The sequence below is a fragment of the Ascaphus truei genome, chromosome 1, assembly GCF_040206685.1.
Source record: "Ascaphus truei isolate aAscTru1 chromosome 1, aAscTru1.hap1, whole genome shotgun sequence".
NCBI classification, from domain to species: domain Eukaryota; kingdom Metazoa; phylum Chordata; class Amphibia; order Anura; family Ascaphidae; genus Ascaphus; species Ascaphus truei.
In genome coordinates, this window is record NC_134483.1 from 405,047,880 (window position 1) to 405,075,671 (window position 27,792).

At 44.6% G+C, this 27,792-nt stretch overlaps 1 protein-coding gene across 1 annotated transcript; it reads right to left on the reverse strand.

Annotated features, from left to right (window-relative positions):
- Positions 1 to 19,337: 19,337 nt before the first annotated feature.
- LOC142501287 (uncharacterized) lies at positions 19,338 to 19,661 on the reverse strand. The gene has a single exon (XM_075611052.1). It carries the CDS (start codon positions 19,659 to 19,661, stop codon positions 19,338 to 19,340), a length of 324 nt encoding a protein of 107 aa, XP_075467167.1.
- Between the last annotated feature and the right edge of the window lie 8,131 nt (positions 19,662 to 27,792).

Here is a 27,792-nt window from a genome sequence, read left to right on the forward strand (position 1 = left end):
AATCGCTGTTGATTCTACAGACCCATTGTTAGACCGAAAATAATTTTTATGTGAGTCTCAAATTTGTGTGCTAATCTCCGGATAATTTAGTAAAGAATGATTGAATCTTAGTGAGTGGTGGGTCAATCAGGATAGCCACCGGGGTGTGGTCCGACCACGTGATAGGCCATATATCTGAGTGAGCAAATCCTCCCGGGGGGGGGTGAAGACGCCGCACAGCCGCAATAATGGAGAAGGCTGATAGGTGACTCAAAAAATAGCTTTATTCACACAGAATAGGCAAGCGGATCCTCTTGACGCGTTTCAGCCCGTGGGGCCTTTGTCAAAAGAGTGATCCGCTTGTGTTAAAACCATCTACTTATAGGGTGTTACCAAATTGCTACACCTGTTCCCATTTCCCAAAACAATCGAGTAACAGGTGTCCATTGGCACACTCCCCATGTCATAGACGTTACATAAAACATGGTGATACACAAAAATCATCATAGTAACCTGAGCAGCATTATTTCTGCCATGAATCCTCATATTATAACTAAATATGAAAGGCAATGTCTAAGTGTTCAGGTTACATTAAAAACATGTATATATGCACAATTCATGTCTGGATCAAGCAATGAGTTAATAATACGTCCAAAAATGTAGCAACAACTCAGAAAGGGTTAAAAGAGCAATCACTATTTTTGATGAGGTTACTGAAAACATCACATGTGAGAATTCTACAGATTTGATTGATCACTTTGTTAAATTGGAGAGACTCTTGACACAGGATATTCGGATCTTCTGGGATATCATAACCCTGGAGAATTATATAAAGGCCAAACGCATTCCCAGGGGCTTAAGAATTAAGAAAATGCCATCGTTTGGCTTTCCCAGCAAGGACTTCCAATTCCAATGGAGGAAAATTCTAGATGATTGCTCAAAACAACTCATGGAACTCATTATCAATGTGAAAGTAAACGAGAAAAAAATGTTATCAGGAGAAATAGATTTGTTGAAAAAAGAACTGTTTAGATTTAAGGACATGGAAAGATTTCGCCATAATGATAAGATACTCTTGCAAAACATAGAAAAATTGGAAAAAGGAGTAATAGCCAAAAAACAGGACAAGTTTTCCAGAGATAAGGCTGACTATGAAAAAGGTCAGGTTTATTTCTGGGAAAGACCTGTGCCTACACGAGACTTCTCTAGGGGTAGGAATCCCACACACTCCACACCACGTAGGTGGTCTTCAGAGGAAGAAATTAATGTCCAAAAATCAAACACTAGGGGGCCTATGCAGAGAGCAGCGCTATTTCGAAATTCGCCATTTTTTGGAGAAAATCGCGCAGAAAGCAGCAGAAAATGGCGAGTTCCGAAAAACGCGCCAATTTTTCTTTTCTATTTGTAAAACTCGCCTCGCGGCTGGCGAGAACCTCAATCTCGCCAGTTTTAAAAATATCCGTATGCAGAGAGGCGCGAACGGCATCTAGCGGCTGTTCGCACCAATAAAATGGCGCGATTGTCTCCTTTTTGCCTCGCCAGAAAAAACTGGCAAGAAGCTGCCGCTCGCGGCCATTGCAAAGGGAAAAAAAAGGCGCGAATTTGTTTTTACACGTTTCTGAAGCGCGCATCTCGCCAATTTAAACTCGCCACACGCATCCATGTTAAACATAGCAGAATTCGCACTTTTCTGCATATGGAGAATAAAACTCTCCAAAAAAGCTACTTTTTAATAAATTCGCCAATTTTAAAATTCGCTGCTCTCTGCATAGGCCCCTAGGTCTATTTTGAAGTCACCTTTTGTAGAACGCAGACAAAGTTTTGAAACCGATTCTTCTGATAACACTGATAGACCCTCTGTATCTTTCTTCACACAAGATAAACATTCCAACAGAGAACAGGAGGGTGGCTACTTTGATAAGACTTAGGGGCCTATGCAGAGAGCAGCGAATTTTAAAATTGGCGAATTTATTAAAAAGTAGCTTTTTTGGAGAGTTTTATTCTCCATATGCAGAAAAGTGCGAATTCTGCTATGTTTAACATGGATGCGTGTGGCGAGTTTAAATTGGCGAGATGCCCGCTTCAGAAACGTGTAAAAACAAAATCGCGCCTTTTTTTTCCCTTTGCAATGGCCGCGAGCGGCAGCTTCTTGCCAGTTTTTTTCTGGCGAGGCAAAAAGGAGACAATCGCGCCATTTTATTGGCGCGAACAGCTGCTAGATGCCGTTCGCGCCTCTCTGCATACAGATATTTTTAAAACTGGCGAGATTGAGGTTCTCGCAAGCCGCGAGGCGAGTTTTACAAATAGAAAAGAAAAATTGGCGCGTTTTTCGGAACTCGCCATTTTCTGCTGCTTTCTGCGCGATTTTCTCCAAAAAATGGCGAATTTCGAAATAGCGCTGCTCTCTGCATAGGCCCCTTACATGTCTAACTCTAGGGAGGAACATATCAGAACCAATCACCCCGACACAGAGGTTACACAATCAAAAAACTCAAAAAACCCAAAAGGTGCAGGAGGGGTAAAAAGAGCAGAAAGAACACATGGAGCAGACAGCAAGAGGAAGAAATACTCCTAAATCCTTTATTAAATAACGTTATCAACATCTCAGACACCACCCTCACACCGTCACAAACACTATTGTTAAACAAGGGCTTGAACTATGCTCCACATGAGAAATTTGATCTTTTTACAACCATAATAGATCTCCAAAAATACACAAGAAAATGGGCACTCAAAAAATTGTTTGCTAGAAAATGTGACAATACAACAACTTCTGGTGTAGTTGACGATGTGAGTGAGGTGACTCTGAGGGGGGCTGTTTCTTCCTTTAGGGATACTGCATTTGAATTTGATATGCAATCACTCTATGAGGAGGGATGTACAGAGACGGCTGTGGAACCCCCCTTTTTCGGTCATACCGATTCCAATCTTAGAAAACGTCCAACAAAAATATTATCTCTTCTAGAATATGAATCAGGTGGGGGAGAATAGAAGGAATAATCTCTCTGTGCTTTATGCGAGCAGCGCTAGGCGTCCAACAATCCAAATTCTTTGATTAGCAATCTAAATTTCTTTGCTACACTGTATGTCATTGCAGAGTGTGAATGCCCTGGATATGTGGACAAATCCGAGTCCGGGACTGTAGGAGACGTGTTCAGAGGTACGCAATGGAGACTGTTTTTAAGGTGAAATTAAAATTAGGCTTTATTGCGCCTGTCGCTTTAACACAGAAAATATATGAAAATAAGCCAAAAAAAAAAAAAATATCTCTGCTTTGGAGACTATCTACACATGTAGCTCAGCCCTCTCTGACTGGGTTGGTTAGCTAAGCTATTTACCAGCCCCAAAATATAAACATATATACAGATATATAACAGTTCCAAAAGAAAGTCTTATCTGTTCTCCTGAAGCTGTAGGGGAAGTCCTCTCTGCTCTCCTGCGTAAGCACCTTTGTGTGCTACAGCAATGTCTGTCCAGGTTTTGAGGTCTGGTCCCCTTGTCTTGCTATCAGCATACAGTCCAGTCCTTCTGCAGCTCAAGACAGCCGTTCCTCTGGTCAGTCCCCCCCCCCCCCCAATTGGGAGACTCAGGAATCTCTGCTCTGTCTCCTAGTTCAGCTCAGATGTGAGCTAAGGAGTCTTACTTCCTGTCTCAAAGGCAGGCTTTTTCTAACACCTCTAATCAGCCATGTGCTGGTCAATTAACCAGCACACTGCTGGATTAGAGGCAAGTTTTCTGAACAGGGGAAGTCCCCTGTTACATACCTCCCCTGTTTGTGGGAAGCTCGGGCTTGCCACGGCCAAAGCCCATCCTTCCACTCTCACTCGATATATCCCTGGGACTTGAATGAGAGTGGATGGAGGAGAACCCTCAGTCCTGCTGGGATTGGAGCCCTTCCTCCAGTTTAGTAGTGTCTCCTCCAGAAGGTATTTGAGTTCAGCAGTCCTCAGTCACTCAAGGAGAACTTTTCCCAAATACAGTCTTTCTATTGACCATGTGGTCCTGAGCTTTCCCCTGTGTCGGACACTCCTCTTTTGTAGGCATACTGTATGGCGACAGTCGCAGAGCGCCTATGCAAATCGCTCTCTCTAGCCATCTTTCCCATGTGCTCCACTTTAGCACAAAATGTCCATTTCCTGGTATCACCAGAGCGCCCTAGAACAACCATTTGAGCCCTCAGTTCTTGAAGCTGTCTTCCTGCACTTTTCCCATTCAATGTAGTCGCCATTTCAGCTTCTTTGGGATTGATTTGCGATTCCAGCCCCATTTCCAGAGAATGTCCTATCTTTTCAGCTTCCTCAGCTAAGGATTCTTCTGGCTTTGATTCTGCACTCTTGCCTCTGTTTGTTGCCTGTTGGGCGTTGCAGGTTTGGCTAGTGCTTTCTTAGGTGGCTCAAACTTCGTAATCTTGTTTTGAAGGTGAGTGGTGTCCCCAGCTCTCACTGTACACTTGTCCTCACGGGCCTTAGTTACTGTGGGATACCGATGCTTGGACAGAGCCAATACCTTTACCCGTATTGGAGGCATCTGTAAGTTAGTGGACTGCAGAGTCTCACACTATTTGAGTGTTTACTGCCATTCTCCTTTCAGAGTCTTTATTTCTTCCCTGTGCTTTCTCCGAGCTTGCTTCCACATATCATTCTTTATTTTGTGGAGCACTGTGAACTTCTTCGCTTGGGCCGCAGATACTCGTCTCAGTTTCTGGACCTTTTTGCGCTCCCTCTTGTACCGAGTCACCTGGCCTCTAAGTCAATCACGAGGGCAAACAAATCTCACTCGTTATCCTGAGGAATCTGCTCTTTTTCTATCAGCTTTAAATCTGGACCCAAAGATATATCAGACCGGCAACGAGGAGCTCGTGGGGAGTATACGGAGGATGATTGATCGAGTGAGTGATAGCCTGGAGATGAAAGAGTTAAGACTGACTGTGTCCCGCTGGGTTTCTCTGAGTTAGAGTCTGAAGCGGTTTCCCCTGGCAGTGGTCAGGCAACACGTGACGATGTAAAGAAATCTATGTTGAACTCTAGCTGTCGGTCTCTCCCCCCCCATTTCCCCCATTTGTTTTTTATATTTTATTTTAGGGATGGTTCTATCTGTGACCTGGGGTCTACCGCTCACGGCCCGAGCCCTTATCTGTCGCAGATGATATATCGGAGCTGGAGAACGAGTAGACTAGGGACCCTGGTGGTGGGCGAGTGGGCCTCAGACTGTGGACTATGAAGCGACAGAGATTTATGAGGGGCTGGACACCACATTTGCACCCAGGTTAAAGGCACAAAGAACGATACGTTCTATGGAAGGACAAGAGCAAACTCTGCCTGAAATTAATTAGATTCTATACATCTATAGTGGTATCATAGTAGGAAAAGCTATATATGTTTATGTGGTGCACAATAAGTAGGAATTGCTGTATTTGTTATGTTTCTATACTCTGACCAAGTTACGGCGTAGATCCGATCGGGAAGTCGAGTGTTGCGGGGAGTGGGAGGGAGACCTAAATTGCTAATGCCAGGGTGCCCCCAGTAGAGCCATATGCCCACCATGCCAGACTAAGTAGGGTCTGGCCGCAAAACTGGGATGAGTGGCTGCTTACCCTCATCTTATTTTGTTTTTATTGTCTTTGTTTTCCCCCAAGTTCCCAAAGTGGAAAAGTATCCTCCTTTTTTTCTTTTCCCCATTTGTACCATACAACCATCAAGCTGTTCCGAGCACAACTTTTAAATGAGAGAGAGAGATATGACACCGGGAATGGGTAGCTAAGTCCCATTGAAATTAGTGTCCCTGAATGTTAAGGGTCGAAATAGTAATGGAAAACTTAGATTGGCCCTAAAAGAATTCAGTAAACTGAAAGCAGATATTGTACAAGAGACGCACTTCGATACCCAGGAACCCCCAAACATCTTTAGCAGGACATACCCTATAGCAGTTTATTAATCTTTCACCAGTAAAAAGGAAGTTGCGATTTTGATAAAACAGGATATCCCGTTCCAGACACTGGAGGTCAAGAGAGACAAGGGAGGGAGGTCACTTGTGTTCCATGGTCTTCTCTCAGGTCTACATATTACACTAGTGAATATATATGCACCTAACGACGGACAAATTGATTTCTAAGGGAAACATTGTAGTCAATGGGGGATAACTGAGAACAGTTATATATTGTAGGAGGCGATTTTAATATGGTCCCTGTAACAGGGGACTTCCCCTGTTCAGAAAACTTGCCTCTAATCCAGCAGTGTGCTGGTTAAATGACCAGCACCTGGCTGATTAGAGGTGTTAGAAAAATCCTGCCTTTGAGATAGGAAGTAAGACTCCTTAGCTCACATCTGAGCTGAACTAGGAGACAGAGCAGAGATTCCTGAGTCTCCCAATTGGGGTTGGGGGGGGACTGACCAGAGGAACGGCTGTCTTGAGCTGCAGAAGGACTGGACTGTATGCTGATAGCAAGACAAGGGGACCAGACCTCAAAATCTGGACAGACATTGCTGTAGCACACAAAGGTGCTTACGCAGGAGAGCAGAGAGGACTTCCCCTACAGCTTCAGGAGAACAGATAAGACTTTCTTTTGGATCTGTTATATATCTGTATATATGTTTATATTTTGGGGCTGGGAAATAGCTTAGCTAACCAACCCAGTCAGAGAGGGCTGAGCTACATGTGTAGATAGTCTCCAAAGCAGAGATAGTTTTTTTTTGTTTGGCTTATTTTCATATGTTTTCTGTGTTAAAGCGACAGGCGCAATAAAGCCTAATTTTAATTTCACCTTAAAAACAGTCTCCATTGCGTACCTCTGAACATATCTCCTACATATGGTGTCAGAAGTGGGATTGAGGTGGCCTTTGAAGTTAAAAGGGGCCCGGAGATTGCCTGTGAATTTTTTTTTTGTGCTTTTTGCCTACAAACAGCCTGACCAAAGAATCTCATGCAGCAGAGACAGAGTTAATGGGATACACACCCATGCAGGAAATCTACACTGCACTGAAACTCACAAAACCACAGATGGACTCTTTTCCCCAATCCCAAGAGGAGAGAGAGAGAGAGAGAGACTGCTGAAGCAGGTAAACCTTATTTGCCTATCACAATAAAGTGTAATATGGTCATTGAAATAGGGGTTTTGCCTTCCAGCTGTAGTCAGGGTTCAAGAAGTGAGTTAGCCCTTAAAAGGGATAGGCGTTTGTTGTTTTCAAATGTTTCGCTGAAGCAGTGAATACAGATGGTGACCCATGAGCGGTACTGATTCTGCAAATAAAGGTTGCCACACCGCATAGGACTATCAGCTGTGAATGGAGTATATGCAGAAAAGTGTGAAAATTGATGCAAGACTGTGCTGAAGCAGGGGAATTTTCAGCAAACAAATGCTGAGTGTAAAATTGCACTACCGGGGAAAAAGGGGTTGCTGAACTGTGTAAAAGGTATTCCAACGCCAATTGCTGAGTGTTGAGTCGCCCTGCCGAGAGTGAAAGAAATATTCCACTGCAAAGAATGTTTTTTTTCTGCAAGTAAAGTCTGCCTATGTATCTTGGGAGTAAAACAGGCAACCAAAGTGTGAAGAGTGAATGCCATAATACCCAAAGATGAGACTGAAAATTACTGAACTCAAGCAGAAAACCAAATTCTGTTGCTGAAGCGGAGGGATTGCATATAGCAAGTAAATGGTGAAAAGCAAATGCCTTTGCTGAAGCCAGAAAATGGGCAGCTAGCAAGCATTGTATTTAAAGAAAAAGAACCCTAGGAATTTAAAATGGCCACCCAGCTGAAGTCAAATACAGACTCTGTAAAAATAGGGAAGAAAATTTGTTCCTGGTGTAAAGAACCCCACCACACGGAGCAGTGTCCCTTCAGGCCTTATTCAGACGATGAGAATGAATGCATGCACAGTACTGCTAATATTGTAAAACTTACACAAGGGAAGAAAAAGTCTACAGAGAGGCCTGTGAGAGCTATGACCTCTACAAGCAAAATATGCCCAATTGTTGGTCTACAACCATTTGGGTTTCTAGCAAATACAGTGGCAACAGTTACAATAGCGCCTCCTGAGGTCAGGAAGAAAATTACACCTGATAGCCCCAAAATGGAGGACAAGATGCAGCGTTTCTGTAATGAACCCTACCCCACGGAAGAGTGGCCCTTCCAGTCCGATGAGGAGGAAGACATCTCTTATGGGGAACCCAAACCGAGTCACACCCACAAAACACCCCAAGAATGGTGGGGGTGACTGAACTCGGTACGAACCGAAAAGACCGCTCCCTATGATGACGAATATGATCGGCAGGAGAAAGAGCGGGAGCAGTTGATCACCGAATATTTATGTCAGCTGTTACAGTTGCAAGAAAAGCCAGGTGGATCCAGTGACGCTGCTAAAATTTCAAATGAAGATGGAGACCACAGTTTCCCTGAGGGGACGGTGTCATCCAAAACAAAAAGGCGAAAAAAGAAAAAGAAAAGCGGTTCTTCACTTACCGTGGAAGGAACAGACACATCTGCAGATCTTGCGGAGGAAAAGGGGGTCCAAAATGCCCTGCAGCCTAGAGAAAATGGAGAAGTCGTCCTGCATATGGCCGAATATCCAGAGGGCCCAAGGCAGAAGTCGTGTACCCCAAAGAAGTGTCTGTCCGGTGCTAATAGTGAGAAACCCTCAACCAACCATCCCAGGGAAGCTGAGCCGGAACCGGTGAGTGACGATCCCTTGACCAGCCTTGGGGATGCCATGAATGTTGCCAGGCGTGACTGTGATCGGCTCCGGGAAAATAACGTGAAGCTACAGGAAGATGTGCTCGCAATGTACTCTTCGGCCAGGACAGAATTGGACGATCTCAAGACTGAGCTAGATACTGCAAATGCTACTATTTCCACCATGGATGAAAATCAGAGCCAATCTGATAAAATGATGGCTAAGCTGAAGAGGAAGTATGAGGAGGCACTGAAGCAGATGACAGTCTTCCAGCAAGAGGTTCACACTCTTCGCATAGAGCTGAATGCCTCACAAAAGGAGGTCAACAGTGTCCGGACAGACGTAGACGAATCTCAGAAGGAGGTTCATTCACTCCGCGGAGCTCTGGATGCCTCACATCATGAGATCAACAGCTGCGGCACAGAACTGGAAGTCTCCAGAAAGGAACTTCACTGAGGAGCTGGACATTTCAAAGAAAACTATCCTACATCTTAACTTAGATCTCAAAGTCTCTCAGAAGGAGCTTCAGAACCTAAACCTGGAGATGGAAGTCTCACGCCAGGAGACAGCCCGCCTCCAAGCAGATGTGAAAAAATGGAAGGTGGACTGCAAGGAGGCCCTGAATAATACAGAGACTGAAAAAAGAGAAAATTTAAGATTAAAAAAAGAAAATTCAGAGTTGACAATCCACGTCAATGGAAAGAATGAAAAGCTGCATGAGCTTGAAAAAATAAAGAAACGGTTGGAAGATGAGAAATTTGAAGCAGAGCACCAACTGCAAGGTCTGCGTACACACCTCAAGAATGTCGAGGAGAAGCAGCAAACTCTGCAGGAAGAAAATCTGCAAGCTGCTAAGGAACTACAACTGCTCAGGAACGTCTGATTACCCAGTGCGTCCTCGCAAAGCAGCAGGATAAACTGAAGGCTACCCTGACCATCACGGACACTCCTCTTTTGTAGGCATACTGTATGGCGACAGTCGCAGAGCGCCTATGCAAATCGCTCTCTCTAGCCATCTTTCCCATGTGCTCCACTTTAGCACAAAATGTCCATTTCCTGGTATCACCAGAGCGCCCTAGAACAACCATTTGAGCCCTCAGTTCTTGAAGCTGTCTTCCTGCACTTTTCCCATTCAATGTAGTCGCCATTTCAGCTTCTTTGGGATTGATTTGCGATTCCAGCCCCATTTCCAGAGAATGTCCTATCTTTTCAGCTTCCTCAGCTAAGGATTCTTCTGGCTTTGATTCTGCACTCTTGCCTCTGTTTGTTGCCTGTTGGGCGTTGCAGGTTTGGCTAGTGCTTTCTTAGGTGGCTCAAACTTCGTAATCTTGTTTTGAAGGTGAGTGGTGTCCCCAGCTCTCACTGTACACTTGTCCTCACGGGCCTTAGTTACTGTGGGATACCGATGCTTGGACAGAGCCAATACCTTTACCCGTATTGGAGGCATCTGTAAGTTAGTGGACTGCAGAGTCTCACACTATTTGAGTGTTTACTGCCATTCTCCTTTCAGAGTCTTTATTTCTTCCCTGTGCTTTCTCCGAGCTTGCTTCCACATATCATTCTTTATTTTGTGGAGCACTGTGAACTTCTTCGCTTGGGCCGCAGATACTCGTCTCAGTTTCTGGACCTTTTTGCGCTCCCTCTTGTACCGAGTCACCTGGCCTCTAAGCTTAGCCTCTAGCGATGCTTTGGTGATGGTCAGGGTAGCCTTCAGTTTATCCTGCTGCTTTGCGAGGACGCACTGGGTAATCAGACGTTCCTGAGCAGTTGTAGTTCCTTAGCAGCTTGCAGATTTTCTTCCTGCAGAGTTTGCTGCTTCTCCTCGACATTCTTGAGGTGTGTACGCAGACCTTGCAGTTGGTGCTCTGCTTCAAATTTCTCATCTTCCAACCGTTTCTTTATTTTTTCAAGCTCATGCAGCTTTTCATTCTTTCCATTGACGTGGATTGTCAACTCTGAATTTTCTTTTTTTAATCTTAAATTTTCTCTTTTTTCAGTCTCTGTATTATTCAGGGCCTCCTTGCAGTCCACCTTCCATTTTTTCACATCTGCTTGGAGGCGGGCTGTCTCCTGGCGTGAGACTTCCATCTCCAGGTTTAGGTTCTGAAGCTCCTTCTGAGAGACTTTGAGATCTAAGTTAAGATGTAGGATAGTTTTCTTTGAAATGTCCAGCTCCTCAGTGAAGTTCCTTTCTGGAGACTTCCAGTTCTGTGCCGCAGCTGTTGATCTCATGATGTGAGGCATCCAGAGCTCCGCGGAGTGAATGAACCTCCTTCTGAGATTCGTCTACGTCTGTCCGGACACTGTTGACCTCCTTTTGTGAGGCATTCAGCTCTATGCGAAGAGTGTGAACCTCTTGCTGGAAGACTGTCATCTGCTTCAGTGCCTCCTCATACTTCCTCTTCAGCTTAGCCATCATTTTATCAGATTGGCTCTGATTTTCATCCATGGTGGAAATAGTAGCATTTGCAGTATCTAGCTCAGTCTTGAGATCGTCCAATTCTGTCCTGGCCGAAGAGTACATTGCGAGCACATCTTCCTGTAGCTTCACGTTATTTTCCCGGAGCCGATCACAGTCATGCCTGGCAACATTCATGGCATCCCCAAGGCTGGTCAAGGGATCGTCACTCACCGGTTCCGGCTCAGCTTCCCTGGGATGGTTGGTTGAGGGTTTCTCACTATTAGCACCGGACAGACACTTCTTTGGGGTACACGACTTCTGCCTTGGGCCCTCTGGATATTCGGCCATATGCAGGACGACTTCTCCATTTTCTCTAGGCTGCAGGGCATTTTGGACCCCCTTTTCCTCCGCAAGATCTGCAGATGTGTCTGTTCCTTCCACGGTAAGTGAAGAACCGCTTTTCTTTTTCTTTTTTCGCCTTTTTGTTTTGGATGACACCGTCCCCTCAGGGAAACTGTGGTCTCCATCTTCATTTGAAATTTTAGCAGCGTCACTGGATCCACCTGGCTTTTCTTGCAACTGTAACAGCTGACATAAATATTCGGTGATCAACTGCTCCCGCTCTTTCTCCTGCCGATCATATTCGTCATCATAGGGAGCGGTCTTTTCGGTTCGTACCGAGTTCAGTCACCCCCACCATTCTTGGGGTGTTTTGTGGGTGTGACTCGGTTTGGGTTCCCCATAAGAGATGTCTTCCTCCTCATCGGACTGGAAGGGCCACTCTTCCGTGGGGTAGGGTTCATTACAGAAACGCTGCATCTTGTCCTCCATTTTGGGGCTATCAGGTGTAATTTTCTTCCTGACCTCAGGAGGCGCTATTGTAACTGTTGCCACTGTATTTGCTAGAAACCCAAATGGTTGTAGACCAACAATTGGGCATATTTTGCTTGTAGAGGTCATAGCTCTCACAGGCCTCTCTGTAGACTTTTTCTTCCCTTGTGTAAGTTTTACAATATTAGCAGTACTGTGCATGCATTCATTCTCATCGTCTGAATAAGGCCTGAAGGGACACTGCTCCATGTGGTGGGGTTCTTTACACCAGGAACAAATTTTCTTCCCTATTTTTACAGAGTCTGTATTTGACTTCAGCTGGGTGGCCATTTTAAATTCCTAGGGTTCTTTTTCTTTAAATACAATGCTTGCTAGCTGCCCATTTTCTGGCTTCAGCAAAGGCATTTGCTTTTCACCATTTACTTGCTATATGCAATCCCTCCGCTTCAGCAACAGAATTTGGTTTTCTGCTTGAGTTCAGTAATTTTCAGTCTCATCTTTGGGTATTATGGCATTCACTCTTCACACTTTGGTTGCCTGTTTTACTCCCAAGATACATAGGCAGACTTTACTTGCAGAAAAAAAACATTCTTTGCAGTGGAATATTTCTTTCACTCTCGGCAGGGCGACTCAACACTCAGCAATTGGCGTTGGAATACCTTTTACACAGTTCAGCAACCCCTTTTTCCCCGGTAGTGCAATTTTACACTCAGCATTTGTTTGCTGAAAATTCCCCTGCTTCAGCACAGTCTTGCATCAATTTTCACACTTTTCTGCATATACTCCATTCACAGCTGATAGTCCTATGCGGTGTGGCAACCTTTATTTGCAGAATCAGTACCGCTCATGGGTCACCATCTGTATTCACTGCTTCAGCGAAACATTTGAAAACAACAAACGCCTATCCCTTTTAAGGGCTAACTCACTTCTTGAACCCTGACTACAGCTGGAAGGCAAAACCCCTATTTCAATGACCATATTACACTTTATTGTGATAGGCAAATAAGGTTTACCTGCTTCAGCAGTCTCTCTCTCTCTCTCTCTCCTCTTGGGATTGGGGAAAAGAGTCCATCTGTGGTTTTGTGAGTTTCAGTGCAGTGTAGATTTCCTGCATGGGTGTGTATCCCATTAACTCTGTCTCTGCTGCATGAGATTCTTTGGTCAGGCTGTTTGTAGGCAAAAAGCACAAAAAAAAAATTCACAGGCAATCTCCGGGCCCCTTTTAACTTCAAAGGCCACCTCAATCCCACTTCTGACACCATATGTAGGAGATATGTTCAGAGGTACGCAATGGAGACTGTTTTTAAGGTGAAATTAAAATTAGGCTTTATTGCGCCTGTCGCTTTAACACAGAAAACATATGAAAATAAGCCAAACAAAAAAAAACTATCTCTGCTTTGGAGACTATCTACACATGTAGCTCAGCCCTCTCTGACTGGGTTGGTTAGCTAAGCTATTTCCCAGCCCCAAAATATAAACATATATACAGATATATAACAGATCCAAAAGAAAGTCTTATCTGTTCTCCTGAAGCTGTAGGGGAAGTCCTCTCTGCTCTCCTGCGTAAGCACCTTTGTGTGCTACAGCAATGTCTGTCCAGATTTTGAGGTCTGGTCCCCTTGTCTTGCTATCAGCATACAGTCCAGTCCTTCTGCAGCTCAAGACAGCCGTTCCTCTGGTCAGTCCCCCCCCAACCCCAATTGGGAGACTCAGGAATCTCTGCTCTGTCTCCTAGTTCAGCTCAGATGTGAGCTAAGGAGTCTTACTTCCTATCTCAAAGGCAGGATTTTTCTAACACCTCTAATCAGCCAGGTGCTGGTCATTTAACCAGCACACTGCTGGATTAGAGGCAAGTTTTCTGAACAGGGGAAGTCCCCTGTTACAGGGACCATATTAAAATCGCCTCCTACAATATATAACTGTTCTCAGTTATCCCCCATTGACTACAATGTTTCCCTTAGAAATCAATTTGTCCGTCGTTAGGTGCATATATATTCACTAGTGTAATATGTAGACCTGAGAGAAGACCATGGAACACAAGTGACCTCCCTCCCTTGTCTCTCTTGACCTCCAGTGTCTGGAACGGGATATCCTGTTTTATCAAAATCGCAACTTCCTTTTTACTGGTGAAAGATTAATAAACTGCTATAGGGTATGTCCTGCTAAAGATGTTTGGGGGTTCCTGGGTATCGAAGTGCGTCTCTTGTACAATATCTGCTTTCAGTTTACTGAATTCTTTTAGGGCCAATCTAAGTTTTCCATTACTATTTCGACCCTTAACATTCAGGGACACTAATTTCAATGGGACTTAGCTACCCATTCCCGGTGTCATATCTCTCTCTCTCATTTAAAAGTTGTGCTCGGAACAGCTTGATGGTTGTATGGTACAAATGGGGAAAAGAAAAAAAGGAGGATACTTTTCCACTTTGGGAACTTGGGGGAAAACAAAGACAATAAAAACAAAATAAGATGAGTGTAAGCAGCCACTCATCCCAGTTTTGCGGCCAGACCCTACTTAGTCTGGCATGGTGGGCATATGGCTCTACTGGGGGCACCCTGGCATTAGCAATTTAGGTCTCCCTCCCACTCCCCGCAACACTCGACTTCCCGATCGGATCTACGCCGTAACTTGGTCAGAGTATAGAAACATAACAAATACAGCAATTCCTACTTATTGTGCACCACATAAACATATATAGCTTTTCCTACTATGATACCACTATAGATGTATAGAATCTAATTAATTTCAGGCAGAGTTTGCTCTTGTCCTTCCATAGAACGTATCGTTCTTTGTGCCTTTAACCTGGGTGCAAATGTGGTGTCCAGCCCCTCATAAATCTCTGTCGCTTCATAGTCCACAGTCTGAGGCCCACTCGCCCACCACCAGGGTCCCTAGTCTACTCGTTCTCCAGCTCCGATATATCATCTGCGACAGATAAGGGCTCGGGCCGTGAGCGGTAGACCCCAGGTCACAGATAGAACCATCCCTAAAATAAAATATAAAAAACAAATGGGGGAAATGGGGGGGGAGAGACCGACAGCTAGAGTTCAACATAGATTTCTTTACATCGTCACGTGTTGCCTGACCACTGCCAGGGGAAACCGCTTCAGACTCTAACTCAGAGAAACCCAGCGGGACACAGTCAGTCTTAACTCTTTCATCTCCAGGCTATCACTCACTCGATCAATCATCCTCCGTATACTCCCCACGAGCTCCTCGTTGCCGGTCTGATATATCTTTGGGTCCAGATTTAAAGCTGATAGAAAAAGAGCAGATTCCTCAGGATAACGAGTGAGATTTGTTTGCCCTCGTGATTGACTACAACATGGAATGGGAAGGCCCATCTATACCGAATCCCTTTTTACTGAAGTATCGCTGTAACCGGGCGCAGTACTTTTAAGATATGGCTGCAGGGATTCCGCAGACACTGACTAAGGGATATGGCGAATTTGCAGGTTCTGCCTTCGTTCACTATTCTCAAGATCATCCATACCGTCTCGCATAGCTCTCATCTCTTCGCTGAGACACAGGACCTCGTCATCTGTATTTACCTGGTTTTGTAAGGCGGCATCCATTTTATTTTCCAACTCTGTGGTTCTCTTAGCCAGTGAAGCAACCTGTGCCTTCTGTTACAGCTCTGTCCAGAGCTTATTGGAAACTCACTTCATCTCTCTGAGCATAAACTGCAGATCCTGCGTTGTAATCACTGTGTCATCCACTGCAGTGACTCTCTCACACTCTGTAAGGAGCAGCAGTTCTCACCTCTGGTTCTTTTCCTGCAGTGTTCTTGTTTGCTGAGTTTCTCAGCATTGCTCGTCTCTCCAGGGATTCTCCTTCTACTCCAGCAGATCGGTGTCATCTTTGTTTTTCCTCCCCTTGTCAGCAATCACCAACTGAACACGGCCAAAACGGGAGAGATCCCAGGTCCCGTCCTTCTTGTGGGACATCTTCGCTGCTTCTCACACCTGCCGCTGCGGCCCGTGGCTCGGGAGAAGGTGCCGATCGGGGGAAATATTAAATTATATTGGCGGAGTGCACGTAGCTATCCTAGCCAACATGCATCTGCAATGACATCATGCGAGCGCCCCCTATTTGTTTTTATTTTAATATTTTGATTTGATTTCTTTTTTTTATACTGATTTATATTATGCTACGGTTTTATTAAATGGAACACTGTCAAGTGATCATAAGAGAGATAAAACAGTGAGCTAATTTTAATTATTTTATTTGTGCTACTAGATTGGTGACAAATTAGGGAGACATCAAGCCAATACTGCTGAGGAAAGGTGGTAACAATTCGACGACTGTAGTGGCTGTAACCGGTTCGACACATACAAGGTCCGGTGATACAATGGAGAGCTGTTTTTCTTTCCATATACCCTTGGAGACATTTCACCCAATAGCAGGCAAGCCTGTAGCGGGCAAAGGCGGGTTGCACGCTGGCATGCATAGCCTTTTTTCTCAAATTGCAAAAAAGGGAAGGCATTACCAAGGACTTTGTCATCAGGTGCATCCTGTTGGGTGGGAGAGAGGGGAGTGAGAACAGGGGGACAAGAGGGATCCGGTGACAGCGGAGCGGTTGCTAATCCTAAACAAGGCAGCCAAATTAGTACTGTATGTGCAGGGCACTACGAAGTTAATTTGTTTAAAGCAGCCTTCTCTTTTGATTTTTTCCCCTAGCATTTCGAGTATGGGAACTGGTAGCATCATCTAAAGCTAGCAGGGACTATGGTCTGTTTTTTAGGAATGTAATAATCTGGGATAACACCGTGGCATGCCGCATATAACTGATAAAACGGGCATAGGGGCCTGGGTGCACCTTAAAAAAAGCAGGAAGATGGGATGGTATCCCCTTTGTGGCAGCAAAGCTATACACCAGACAGTAGACGCAAGGGGGCAAGGTTTTATATTATATAGTGATCTAACTCCTTTAACAAAATTTCAGTTCAACAGCATCTTTAAACGCTGCTTGGGAGTGGCGGGCATACCATTTGGCAAAATTGGGGTCTGCCTGCCGAGCAGTTAAAAAAATTGGGGAGGTGGAAATCCAACTCATGCAGAGCATACATTAGGTCCAAGAAGGATAACAATTAAACATTGTGCTGTGCTAACATGTTTCTGTAGTGGGAAAACCAAAGTGGCCCACAGTGTGGCTGATCGTTCTTTCACTGGGCCCTGGAGTGGGCCATGAGCAGGCTAGAGAGTCTGCAGCTGGGATGACCACAGGAGTGTGTCATTGTTTGCAAACTCACTAGCACGGGTTGGTTGATAATGATCATACCAACACAATCACACGTTGATGGTTGATCATACATGAAAGATGTCATTAGCCAAAAGAATGTCCATGCAGGCATTATATAAATTTTAGATTCCTTAGTTAACCTATGTTAATAGGTTACTAGGCAGAATATAATGACATCACATCACAGCATTTCCTGTACACAAGGGGATAATCTTCTTCTAAACCAACCAAGTTAGAGGTCTTCTTATCTATCTCAGAATTACTCCAAAGATCAATACATCTAACCTAAACTGGTTCTTTTAGCTGACCAAAACACTTGTGTTTGAGCAACACAGCACAGTCCATATCCCCCCTATGGAGCAAAGTTCACTCTTGCAACAACACGCACACTAACATATAACACACAAAAAAACAAGATGGATTCCGCACACTGCTAACAATTGTGTCTCCATAGACCCCTCCAGGCCTTTGCAGTAATACCAACAGTATATTAATTTCAGAAAGATTACTTCATCAAGCGTATGAACATATAATGGCTGGGGAACAGAGAGATGTGCTGGGGAGATATGGTAACAACCACCACGAGAGCATTAGAGGAGTATAAAAGTACGCTCCGAGTAGTAATGATTCACCTGGGCGGGAACGATCTCATGGCAACTGTCACGGTAGACCAGACCTTTTAACACCAAAATACCCGGATCCTTTGATTGAGCAAAGCAAGAGATAAAATAAATTGTGATTTATTTACAAAATGAACACACACAGCTTGGTTTACAAAAACAATGAAAATACACTTACTTTGGGATGGGATAACACGAAATATCTTGTTCCCAAAATGAAATGTTGCAAAACAAAGTCTCTAGAAGCAATTTCCCAGGAGTGGGAGTTGCTCGCGAAAAGAGACCGAAACAGTCCTCGGTCAGCAGCGCAATTTGCCACTGCTGTTTACTCCGCCAGAGCTGCTTCTTTCGTTCTGTTCCCGTAGTACTGGATCTTGGAGCCTTAGTTCTTACGAACTCTTGAAGCTTAGTGGAATCTTTGTTACGATGTTACGAATCTCTTACAGCATGATGAATCTTAGGTGAATATGTTACAGCATGATGACTCTCTTCCTGATGGGCTGCATGGGTTCTTATAGGGTTAACATTCCTATACTTAACTAGTGCAGCCTATCTCTCCGTGGGAATATTTATGTCCCCCTATCACGGAGTTGCCAATACTTTGCAAACCTGGCAGAGGGAACTTTCATTCTGCTCTGGGCATGTGCGAACTTTTCCCCTTTACCGCTTAGCATATGAGACCCTGCACCTCTTACGGGTGCCGCTCAGTCTGGGCAGAGTGACATCTTGCCAGGATGGCTTATTGAAATTCTCTTCCCCTACCAAGCAAGCTAACCAATGGTTTAACACTTCCCTTTCCTGGATTGCCTTTGAAGCTTAGAGGGCAGAGTAGCCACTCTGTCTCCCATGCAAATAGATTTTTACCCCTACTGAACATTACTTGAACTTAAAAACATATAGCTCTCGCCACCGTATAGCTGGTGGGAGATACACTGAACCCCAACCCGGGTTCTGGGGTTTGTGGGCATATACCGGGGTACCGTGAATGTGATTCATTCCCCTGCCCGGTCTTACTATTCTGGTCTGAGCAGAAGCAGGGAGATGTGGCGGTGAGCTGCAAACTGGTTTCTAGGGAAGATTTTAGTCGGTGGTCTGTGTTACTCATGTCCTCAGGAATCTGGGGTGATTATGGAGTACATGTTTCGGGGTAACACTGGCCCCTTTCTACCCAAACACACCCTGACAACATTTTACTCTATAATCACCCCTGAAACTAACGCCCTGCACATCTCCACTGGTTGGCACTCCTGGAACAGTAAAAATACACATACATCTTTATTACAAATGCAGTTACATGCCATGATTGGGTTGAAGAGCTGACAATCACAATTCCCCCCATATAGCTCAGAGGCACCCAGCCGGGCATAATAACTTTTTAATTGGCCTGGGTACCCCGTCACCTTCACACCTCCCCACCTCAAAGTGTAGGTGCTGGCACACCGCCCCATCCGGCGGTTTGACTGGCCGCACAGGTTAAAGTGTCAATGGGACTGTCCATGGGGGATAGTCCATCCACATTGCCATGCTCACATGCTCAATACCCTTCTCCCCTACTTGGCTGAGCACAGCATCAATGCCACAGTCCGAGGCATCGTCTACACCCAAAACTTTTTAGAGTAGTCCCATGCACCTAGGATCGAAGCACTGGCCAGTGCGGTTTTTAATGCCTGGAAAGCAACTTCGCAGGCAGGAGACCAGACAACCAGTACTGAGAGTCGCTTTTGGGTCAAGTCAGTCAGGGGTTTAGCCAGAGCACTGTACTGCGAGACAAACTTTCTATAGTAGCCAGCGGTGCCTAGAAAAGCCATAACCTGCTTAGGTTTAGGGATGGGCCACTGCACCATTGCCCCAACCTTAGCTGGCTCAGGTTTAAGCTGCCCTCCGCCCACCCTGGGCCCTAGGTACAATACCTCTGCCATTCCGACTAAGCACTTGGTAGGTTTCAATGTGAGCCCCACTTTCCCAATTCTGGCTAGCACCGCTGCTACGTGCACTAGATGTGAATCCCATGAATGACTAAATACAGCTATATTATCCAGGTATGCCCTTGCATAACTTTGCATTCCTTCCAGAAACCTATTGACCAGGCTTTGGAAGGTAACCGGGGCATTCTTCATCCCGAATGGCTTCACTAAGAACTCATAGAGGCCACTCGGAGTGATGAAAGCTGACTTCGCCCTAGCCTTCTGGGTCAGGGGAATCTGCCAGTAACCTTTACTTAGATCCATATTTGTCAGATGCTTTGCCCCCGCAAGCTAATCTATGCGGGGCATGGGATAAGCATCTGACACCGTCCCCCTGCATTGAGCTGCCGGTAGTCCAATCAGAAGTGGGTGGTCCCATTCTTCATAGGTATGGGGACTACCGGACAAGTCCAAGGACTCTGAGAGAGCACACTTACCCTTAGGGCCAGTATCTCTCCAACCTCCCTCTCTATACTGCCCTTCACCTCTGCAGATACCCAGTAGGTATACTTACACAGAGGATGCAGATCACCTGTGAGCACAGGATGACCTGTAATATGTGTCCTGCCCGGCTTGTCCAAGAACAGAACCCTATGCTGTTCTAACCTAGCCCTGGCTTCTGCTCCTGGTTGCCTTCTTAACCGGGACCCTATCTCACCTAGAACCCCTCTAGGAAAACCTATCCTAGCAAAGATACCTAACACTGCCTTAGCTACTCTCTGAAACAGTTTCCCCATTACAGGTAACAAGTTCAGGTGTATCTGCACACAATCACCCGCTTTACTCACTTGCTGGCAGGCATCACCGCAGCGGCAGAAATCTGCCACTGGTCCTGATGCCTCTGGCCAGAAGCCTGCGGTGCCACAGAAAGTGGTCTGACCCTTCACTCACCCTAGACTCGGACGCCCGAAGTCTCATACCTTCCAAGCTGGGGTCAGCTTTCACCGCATCCCTAAACTCTGTTCCTAACACAAACCACCCACCCTTAGTCTCTAAGTCAGGGGGAACAGGAACACGTAAAGGGAACAGTAAGTCAGTCTCTGGTCATGACTCAGTCTGGCTTACCTGCCTGGTCTCCGCAGAGACCGCTGGAACAGTTAGTCCCAAATGCAGGTGGATAGGAGTTGGTTCCGCTGCAATCCTTGATGACTGGCTCCTAGTATTTGCTGCAACAGGAGCCAACTCTGCTGTGAATACAGGTTACATGCCCCAGGTCATTACCAAGCAAAACTTCAGCATTTTACCCAGGCCATATCCTCACCTCCCTCATGCCACGTCCGGCACCCCAATCCAAAAAGACCAGAGCAACCTGGAGTGACTGCGGTCCTCCATCTGGCATGGTCACTTGCATCCTGGTGCCCGGGAGCAAATTCTGGTCGAACCATATCAGGTTGGACCAGGGTAACAGTGGCACCAGAGTCCAGCAAGCCGTCTGCTTGGCAATCTCCGATTGTCACTTTCCGCAGATGTTTCTGCCGGACATCATTAGATTGCAATCCGACTGGTGCAACCTGATGCCCCTCTGTCTTCGCTTCTGGTCCCGGAGAAGCAAGTGCAGATCTCCCCGTGGACATCTCTCTGTGGGTTGATTCCGCGGCTGGACTTGGTTCCTCTGTGTGTGCCAGTTGCACACGGGCAACTGGCCTCGCAGCTGGAGAACTTTGACCCTAATGGGGTCCACCGGACTTGGCAAGGTACGAACAGTCAGGTCTGATGTGATCCACTTTGTTGCAGAGATAGCATCTCCTCTCGTGCTTAAACTCTGCAGCTTTTGAAACGCTGTTCCCTGCTGCAGGCTTGTGTACCCACTGAGGAGTGTGCTTGGCTGCCTTGGCTGACACAGCCGGATTCTTGGGAGCCCCTTTCTCGTCCATTAAAGAGCGACTGCACACAAATTTATCAGCCATCCTGGCAGCTACCACATGGGTCTTAGGTTTACGGTCAAAGACCCATGCCCTCACATCCGAGGGACACTGCTGCAATAACTGTTTCTGGAATATCAAGTCCAGCAAAGTGTAGTATTTTGTAGCACCACAACCCTCCACCCACTGAGTGCCCTGCCTTGCGGGCACCATACTGGACATAGGACTCCTTGGGGTAATGTTCCCCTGTCCTGAACTTGCCCCCGTATGCTTCTGTGGTGAGGGCATACTGCAACAGCAGCAAAGCTTTTACATGTTGGTAATCATCTCGATCTTCTCAAGGGACTGACTACAGGGTTACTTTATCTATCCCAGACAACAAGGGGTGCATTCTCAGCACCCAATCCAGTTCTGGCACCAGGTATCTCAGACACTGTGTTTCAAAGTCCATGAGAAAACCGTCGATTTTATCTGTGCCACAGACAAACTTGTTGAAACTGTGATGATCCACTTGGGAGACAGCTTGTTCTCCGTTGACCAAGTGAGTGGACACTTGTCCGTGTACAGCTGCCAACATCCGAATTCTCTCATCTGCTGTAGCTCTTTCCCCCCATGAGGAGAGAAGTGCTTTGAGTCCAGGGTTAGCGAGTCCAGTAGCTATGGGGACTATCCCTTCCGCACCCCCAAGACCCAGTCCTTCACCGTTATCCCGGTGAGCACCCTCTCCCTCCCCCTGTCCATCTCCCGCCAGGGCTGGAAGAATCTCCGGCACCCCAGGCTAAAGTGTAATCACTGCGGCTGCAGCGACTGGCTCCATGCCCTCAGGATAAGCAATGCCTGCTTCATGCCGTTCCAAATCCTCCTCCAGTTGCACCTTTGACTGACCAGGCATCGGTAAGCCATAACCCTCACACCAGACAACGATCCGAACATGATCCCAAGTCCTGAATCGTCCTGCTCACTTGTCCATGTTTCACACGCAGGCAAAAAGTTATGGGACAAAGGGTGAGTATTTTTTCATGCTCTTGCAAACCATGTGTATGCTACCTCTTGCTTTGGGAGCTTGCAACTTTCGAGTCTCCCTCTATGCCATAGGATCCCACAGGATACTGTACCATAGGCTCAATCAGATTCCGCCGCTGCCACCAGAATAAAGTGTAAAAGTGTGATATAAAGCACACGTAGGGGGGTGTACAAGGATCTATGCAACCATTTTGTTTCTCTGTTTGTCCTTCATCATGTTTTTTATGTAGTATGATAGAAGTTTGATTGAGATTTGACTTCAGTGATCTTGCTATCCTGTAAGTCACAGATTCCCTCAGGGTCTTTCACTCTTCCACAACTAATCTGTATATATGCCAGGTGCAAGGGGGGATGAACGGAATGCAGAACCAGTTTGAGGTAGGAATAGCTGTTATGTAAAACCCCCATTTGGGTGGGTGGATGTGTTTGCAAAATAATTGGAGTTTAGGAGCAGAAGAGATAAAAACCTGCTTCTCCTGCTCCTCCTTATTTTCCAATAACAGCCCTAAATTTAGGAATGTGATAATTATATGGTCACAGGAAATCTCACCCCAGGAGTGAACCCAAGTATAAAACTTATGTAGTAAAAACCTGTATTTTCTTGTATTGATTAGGTATCCATATCAATAAAAGGTCAACCCCTCCTGGAGGGGCGTATTATTATAATTTTTTGTAAGCCAGCCCATCTAGGGACATTTATTATACCTCACGAGGGTATAAAGATTATGCGTTTGTCACTGTATGGCAGAGAAAGCTCTGCACGGAGCTTCTTCTCCTTGTATACTCGTAATGAAATAAACTCTTATTTGATTCAACTGTGAAAAATAATGAACCCGTAACCATTGTATTTTATCTCGCATTCACAAAAGCCTATCACGGTAGACCAGAACTTTTAAAACCAAAATACCTGGATCCTTTGATTGAGCAAAGCAAGAGATAAAATAAATTGTGATTTATTTACAGAATGAATACACACCTTGGTTTACAGTTACAACGAAAATACATTACTTTAGGACTGGGATACAAAACTAATCTTTCCTAGTTGCAAAACAAACAGCAGAAGAATCCAGGCAGCTTTTCCTTCAAGTAGCCTCTTCCTGCTGGAGTCTTTTAACTGGACACTTAGTCTTGGAGAAACTTAGATGACTTACTCAGAGCTTGGAATTCTTGGACCACACATTGAATCTTAGGTGAATCTGTTACAGCATGACTCATTCCTGATGGGCTGCACGGGTTCTTATAGGGGTAACATTCCTATACTTAACTAGTGCAGCCTCTCTCCGTGGGAATATCTCCATCCTCCTATCACAGAGTTGCCAATACTTTGCAAACCTGTCAGAGGGGGCTTCTCATTCTGCTCTGGGCACGTGCAAACTTTGCCCATTTGCATATGAGACCCTGCCCCTCTTACCTGGTGCCGCTCAGTCTTGGCAGATTTGACATCTTGCCAGGATGGCTTATTGAAGTTCTCTTCCCCTACCAAGCAAGCTAACAAATGGTTTAACACTTCCATATCCTGGATTGCCTTTGAAGCTTAGAGGGCGGAGTAGCCACTCTGTCACCCATGCAAATGGATTTTTACCCATACTGAACACTACTGTAACTTAAAAACATAACTCTCGCCACCTTATACCTGGTGAGAGATGTACTGAACCCCACACTGGGTTTCGGGCATATACCGGTGTGAAAGCGTAGAAATAATATCAATAAGTCTAGGGTTCAAAATATCATAGTGAGTTTATTACACCAAGGTACAAAGGAGAGAAAGAATTCAAAAATGAGCTCATTCCTCCGACCACATATTGCTTGATATCACACTTTTATACATTTCAAATGAGTAATACGTCCCTTAAAGGGGCTGGCTTAGAGATAAAGAAAAATATAATGACATACACAAACCTTATTCATGCAAAAATATATGCTTCGCGTGCTAACCTTTATCCTACATATCTCCCCGTAATTTGAGCCCTTCTCCTGATATAGGGAGTAACCGCTCTGCCCTCTGTGTGTAGCTGCAAGATAAGAGAAGCGGGGGCTACAAGAATGAGTTTGTTAGAAAAACTGTGACAATGCAATTATTTCAATTTCAAGACTAGTAGGAATTATATACGGGTTGGTCTTTGCCAGGAGCGATTCTCTGCAGCGCAGCTTTCATACACAAATAAACAGATACTCATACATATAAGCAAATACTCAAAATGGCAGTGATAGCCTGTCTTCATATAGCCTAAGCCATACCCGTTATCTCAAATCTTCACACCGGGGACCTTTGAATGTAATTCAATTCCTTGCCCAGTTTTACTATTCTTGTCTGTGCTGAAGCAGGGATTTGTCCGCTGGTTAACACTCCTGGAATAGTAAGACACACATACAGTTTTATTCACAAAAGGTGTTTCTGCCATGATTGGGTTGCAGAGGTGACAATTCACAATTCCACCAACCTGGCTCAGGGGCACCCACCCGGGCATAATACCTTTATTAGTGGCCTAGGTACCCCCTCACAGTCACAGTGAAGTCACTTTATTCCACTATTGATCACATATGGGGTTTCAGAGCAATAGAATATTTCATTTGAAGATAGAATGGGGTGAGCTGAGCAGTCAGAATTGATTCACTTTATTTTAAGTTTACGTACATTTATACTTGCGCATAATAATTTTGTTTTTAATGGTACTGTAAATTCATTCTGCAGTTGATAGGGACAGCATTGGTGGGCACTTTTGCCAATTTATTTCTTAGCTGGTGGGAGAACAAGGTTGTTTTCACCGAGGAAATGAGCAGATACACTAAAGATGTTTATTTGGCTATGCCTTCTAGACTAGGTGCTTTTTCGGTCGAATTGAAAAGCACAAGAATGTAGTGAGCTTACCACCATTCTGAAGCGGAACAATCTTAACATTAAATGGATGTCTGAAATATCTGACAAAACAATTTGTTTTCTTTACCAGTATATAATCTGAGATTATTATTGAGAAAGATCTACATTGTAAAGACACTGATACAAATAGTATGCTTTATTCCAAAAGAGCACATCCACAAGCTTTTATTAATTTTGTGATTAACAAGACAATACCTTCGAGAACGTCCTAACTGTTCTAACTAGGGCATATTCCTTAAAAGAGAATGAGAACTAGGGTTTTTATTCACTGAGAGGGGATGTATTGTAGCAATAGGGCCATTAAAAAGGGGTTTAAGAGGGCCCCGAATGTCAAGCGTGATGAATTATTGATTCCGAAAAATATCGACAAAGCTGAAGTGGAGATTCCAAGAGCTGTTCTCACATTGAACCTACAATGGGAAACGATATCTATTTTCCATAAACACTGGCATACACTGCTTAATAACAATGACAAATATCTCATACCTTTTGTGAAATCGGGAGTCTCTATGGTGTCCACATAATTTATGTGATCAATTGGTTAACATTCATTTTGATACTGAAACAAGCAATTTAAAAATGAGTGACAGGTTCTTTTAGTTTTGGATCATGTAAGGCCTGTAACTATCTGGTAGCCAAAAAGTATTTTTGGACTGTGCTAAAAAGAGACATCTTGGGATAAAACATTACATGAATTGCATAATATACGCAATATTCTCACTTTTGATGTACTTTAAATTATGATGTTACCGGGGGGTATATATTCTGATCAGTGAATCATCTATAATGTCTTTGACTAAGCTCGAGGCAAAACGCACATTGGGCACAACCAGAAGTCAAGCACACCAACATGATTGTCATCTTACCATAACTTTAGCTTGAAATCCAAAGATTAGCAGCGGAGCACAGCCAAGGATTTCCCATTCCATGGATTCAAGGGGACTTCTAGACCGGTACAGTGCAGCAGGTAAGAGTGTTCTTTGTCTTGTGAGGTGCCACTAGGCATTAAACAGTCCCTCACCAAAATACATTATTTTTGATTATACACTCCTGCGTTTGCACTGGGTCCAATACTAATATTATTGTATATATACTTCTCCATATCCTGATCATTACATGTACCAATTATTGGTGTACCTCATCCGCTGAAGCACTGATTTTGGGATTTTATCCCACCTCTTTACCATAACTTTAGCATTATTATTAAGCAGTGTATGCCAGTGTTTATAGAAACTAGATATTGTTTCCCATTGCAGGTTCAAGGTGAGAACAGCTCTTGGAATCGCCACTTCAGCTTTGTCGATATTTTTTGGAATCAATAATTCATCACGCTTGACATTCAGGGCCCTCTTAAACCCATTTTTAATGGCCCTATTGCTACATCCCCTCTCAGTAAATAAAAACCCTAGTTCTCATTCTTTTAAGGAATATGCCCTAGTTAGAGCAGTTAGGACGTTCTCTAAGGTATTGCCTTGTTAATGTCCTTGACAAATCTCGAGGCAAAACGCACATTGGGCACAAGCAGAAGTCAAGCACACCAACATGATTGCCATCTTACCATACCTTTAGCAGTAGACTAAGGATCATATAGAATTGGATTTCCTCGCTCTTGGCAATGCATCTAATCCCGTTATGGTGATATCTTAATTTACAATTTATAATAGTTTATTTTTCTACGCTTATTATTCTATATTTTTTCTGGGGGTTGGGATTTACGTTGGGAGTGATATCCTGCTACCCAGGTAACCATATTGCATGTAAAGCCTCATGTCTGGCTTGCCGCTACTAGCATTATTAATATATTATTGTATGTATAGAGTAGGTACATGGACCGTCAGTTAAGTTGATTATTTTGTTTTCGTTTTTGGATGAATTAATATTGTATATAACCTTTTTGTTTTTAGCGCCCAAACTTGAGGCTTCCAATAACTTCTATTATGGCTCTTCTTTAAAGTTGCAGCAAATATCTGTGGGGCTTGTAACTGTTGAATGTTTTTCCTGTACATCTGTGTGACTGCAGAAGCATGAAGTGTGAAACTAACCACATCCTCCCATGTACTGCACGTGTATCAAAATCATATAATGTAAATCCAATCTAATTGTCTCCCTGAAATGTAACCATTTATCTGAAACATGCAATAGTTATGTAATCTTAACATTTGTGGGAGAACGATGAGTTTGCACAGCCAATTGCAAAAACTGGGTCTTGCTTTAAGCGACGAGCGTGCTCCACATGAGCGGGGACGTGAAGATAAAGATTAAAAGTAAACGCGTCAAGCGCGCTCAACGCTAGCATGGACGCAGCCTTACAAGAGAAGAAAAT

Bases quoted from the DNA above. Each gene is read 5' to 3' on its own strand.
- LOC142501287 (XM_075611052.1), bottom strand. From the start codon at position 19,661: ATGGCAGAGGTATTGTACCTAGGGCCCAGGGTGGGCGGAGGGCAGCTT.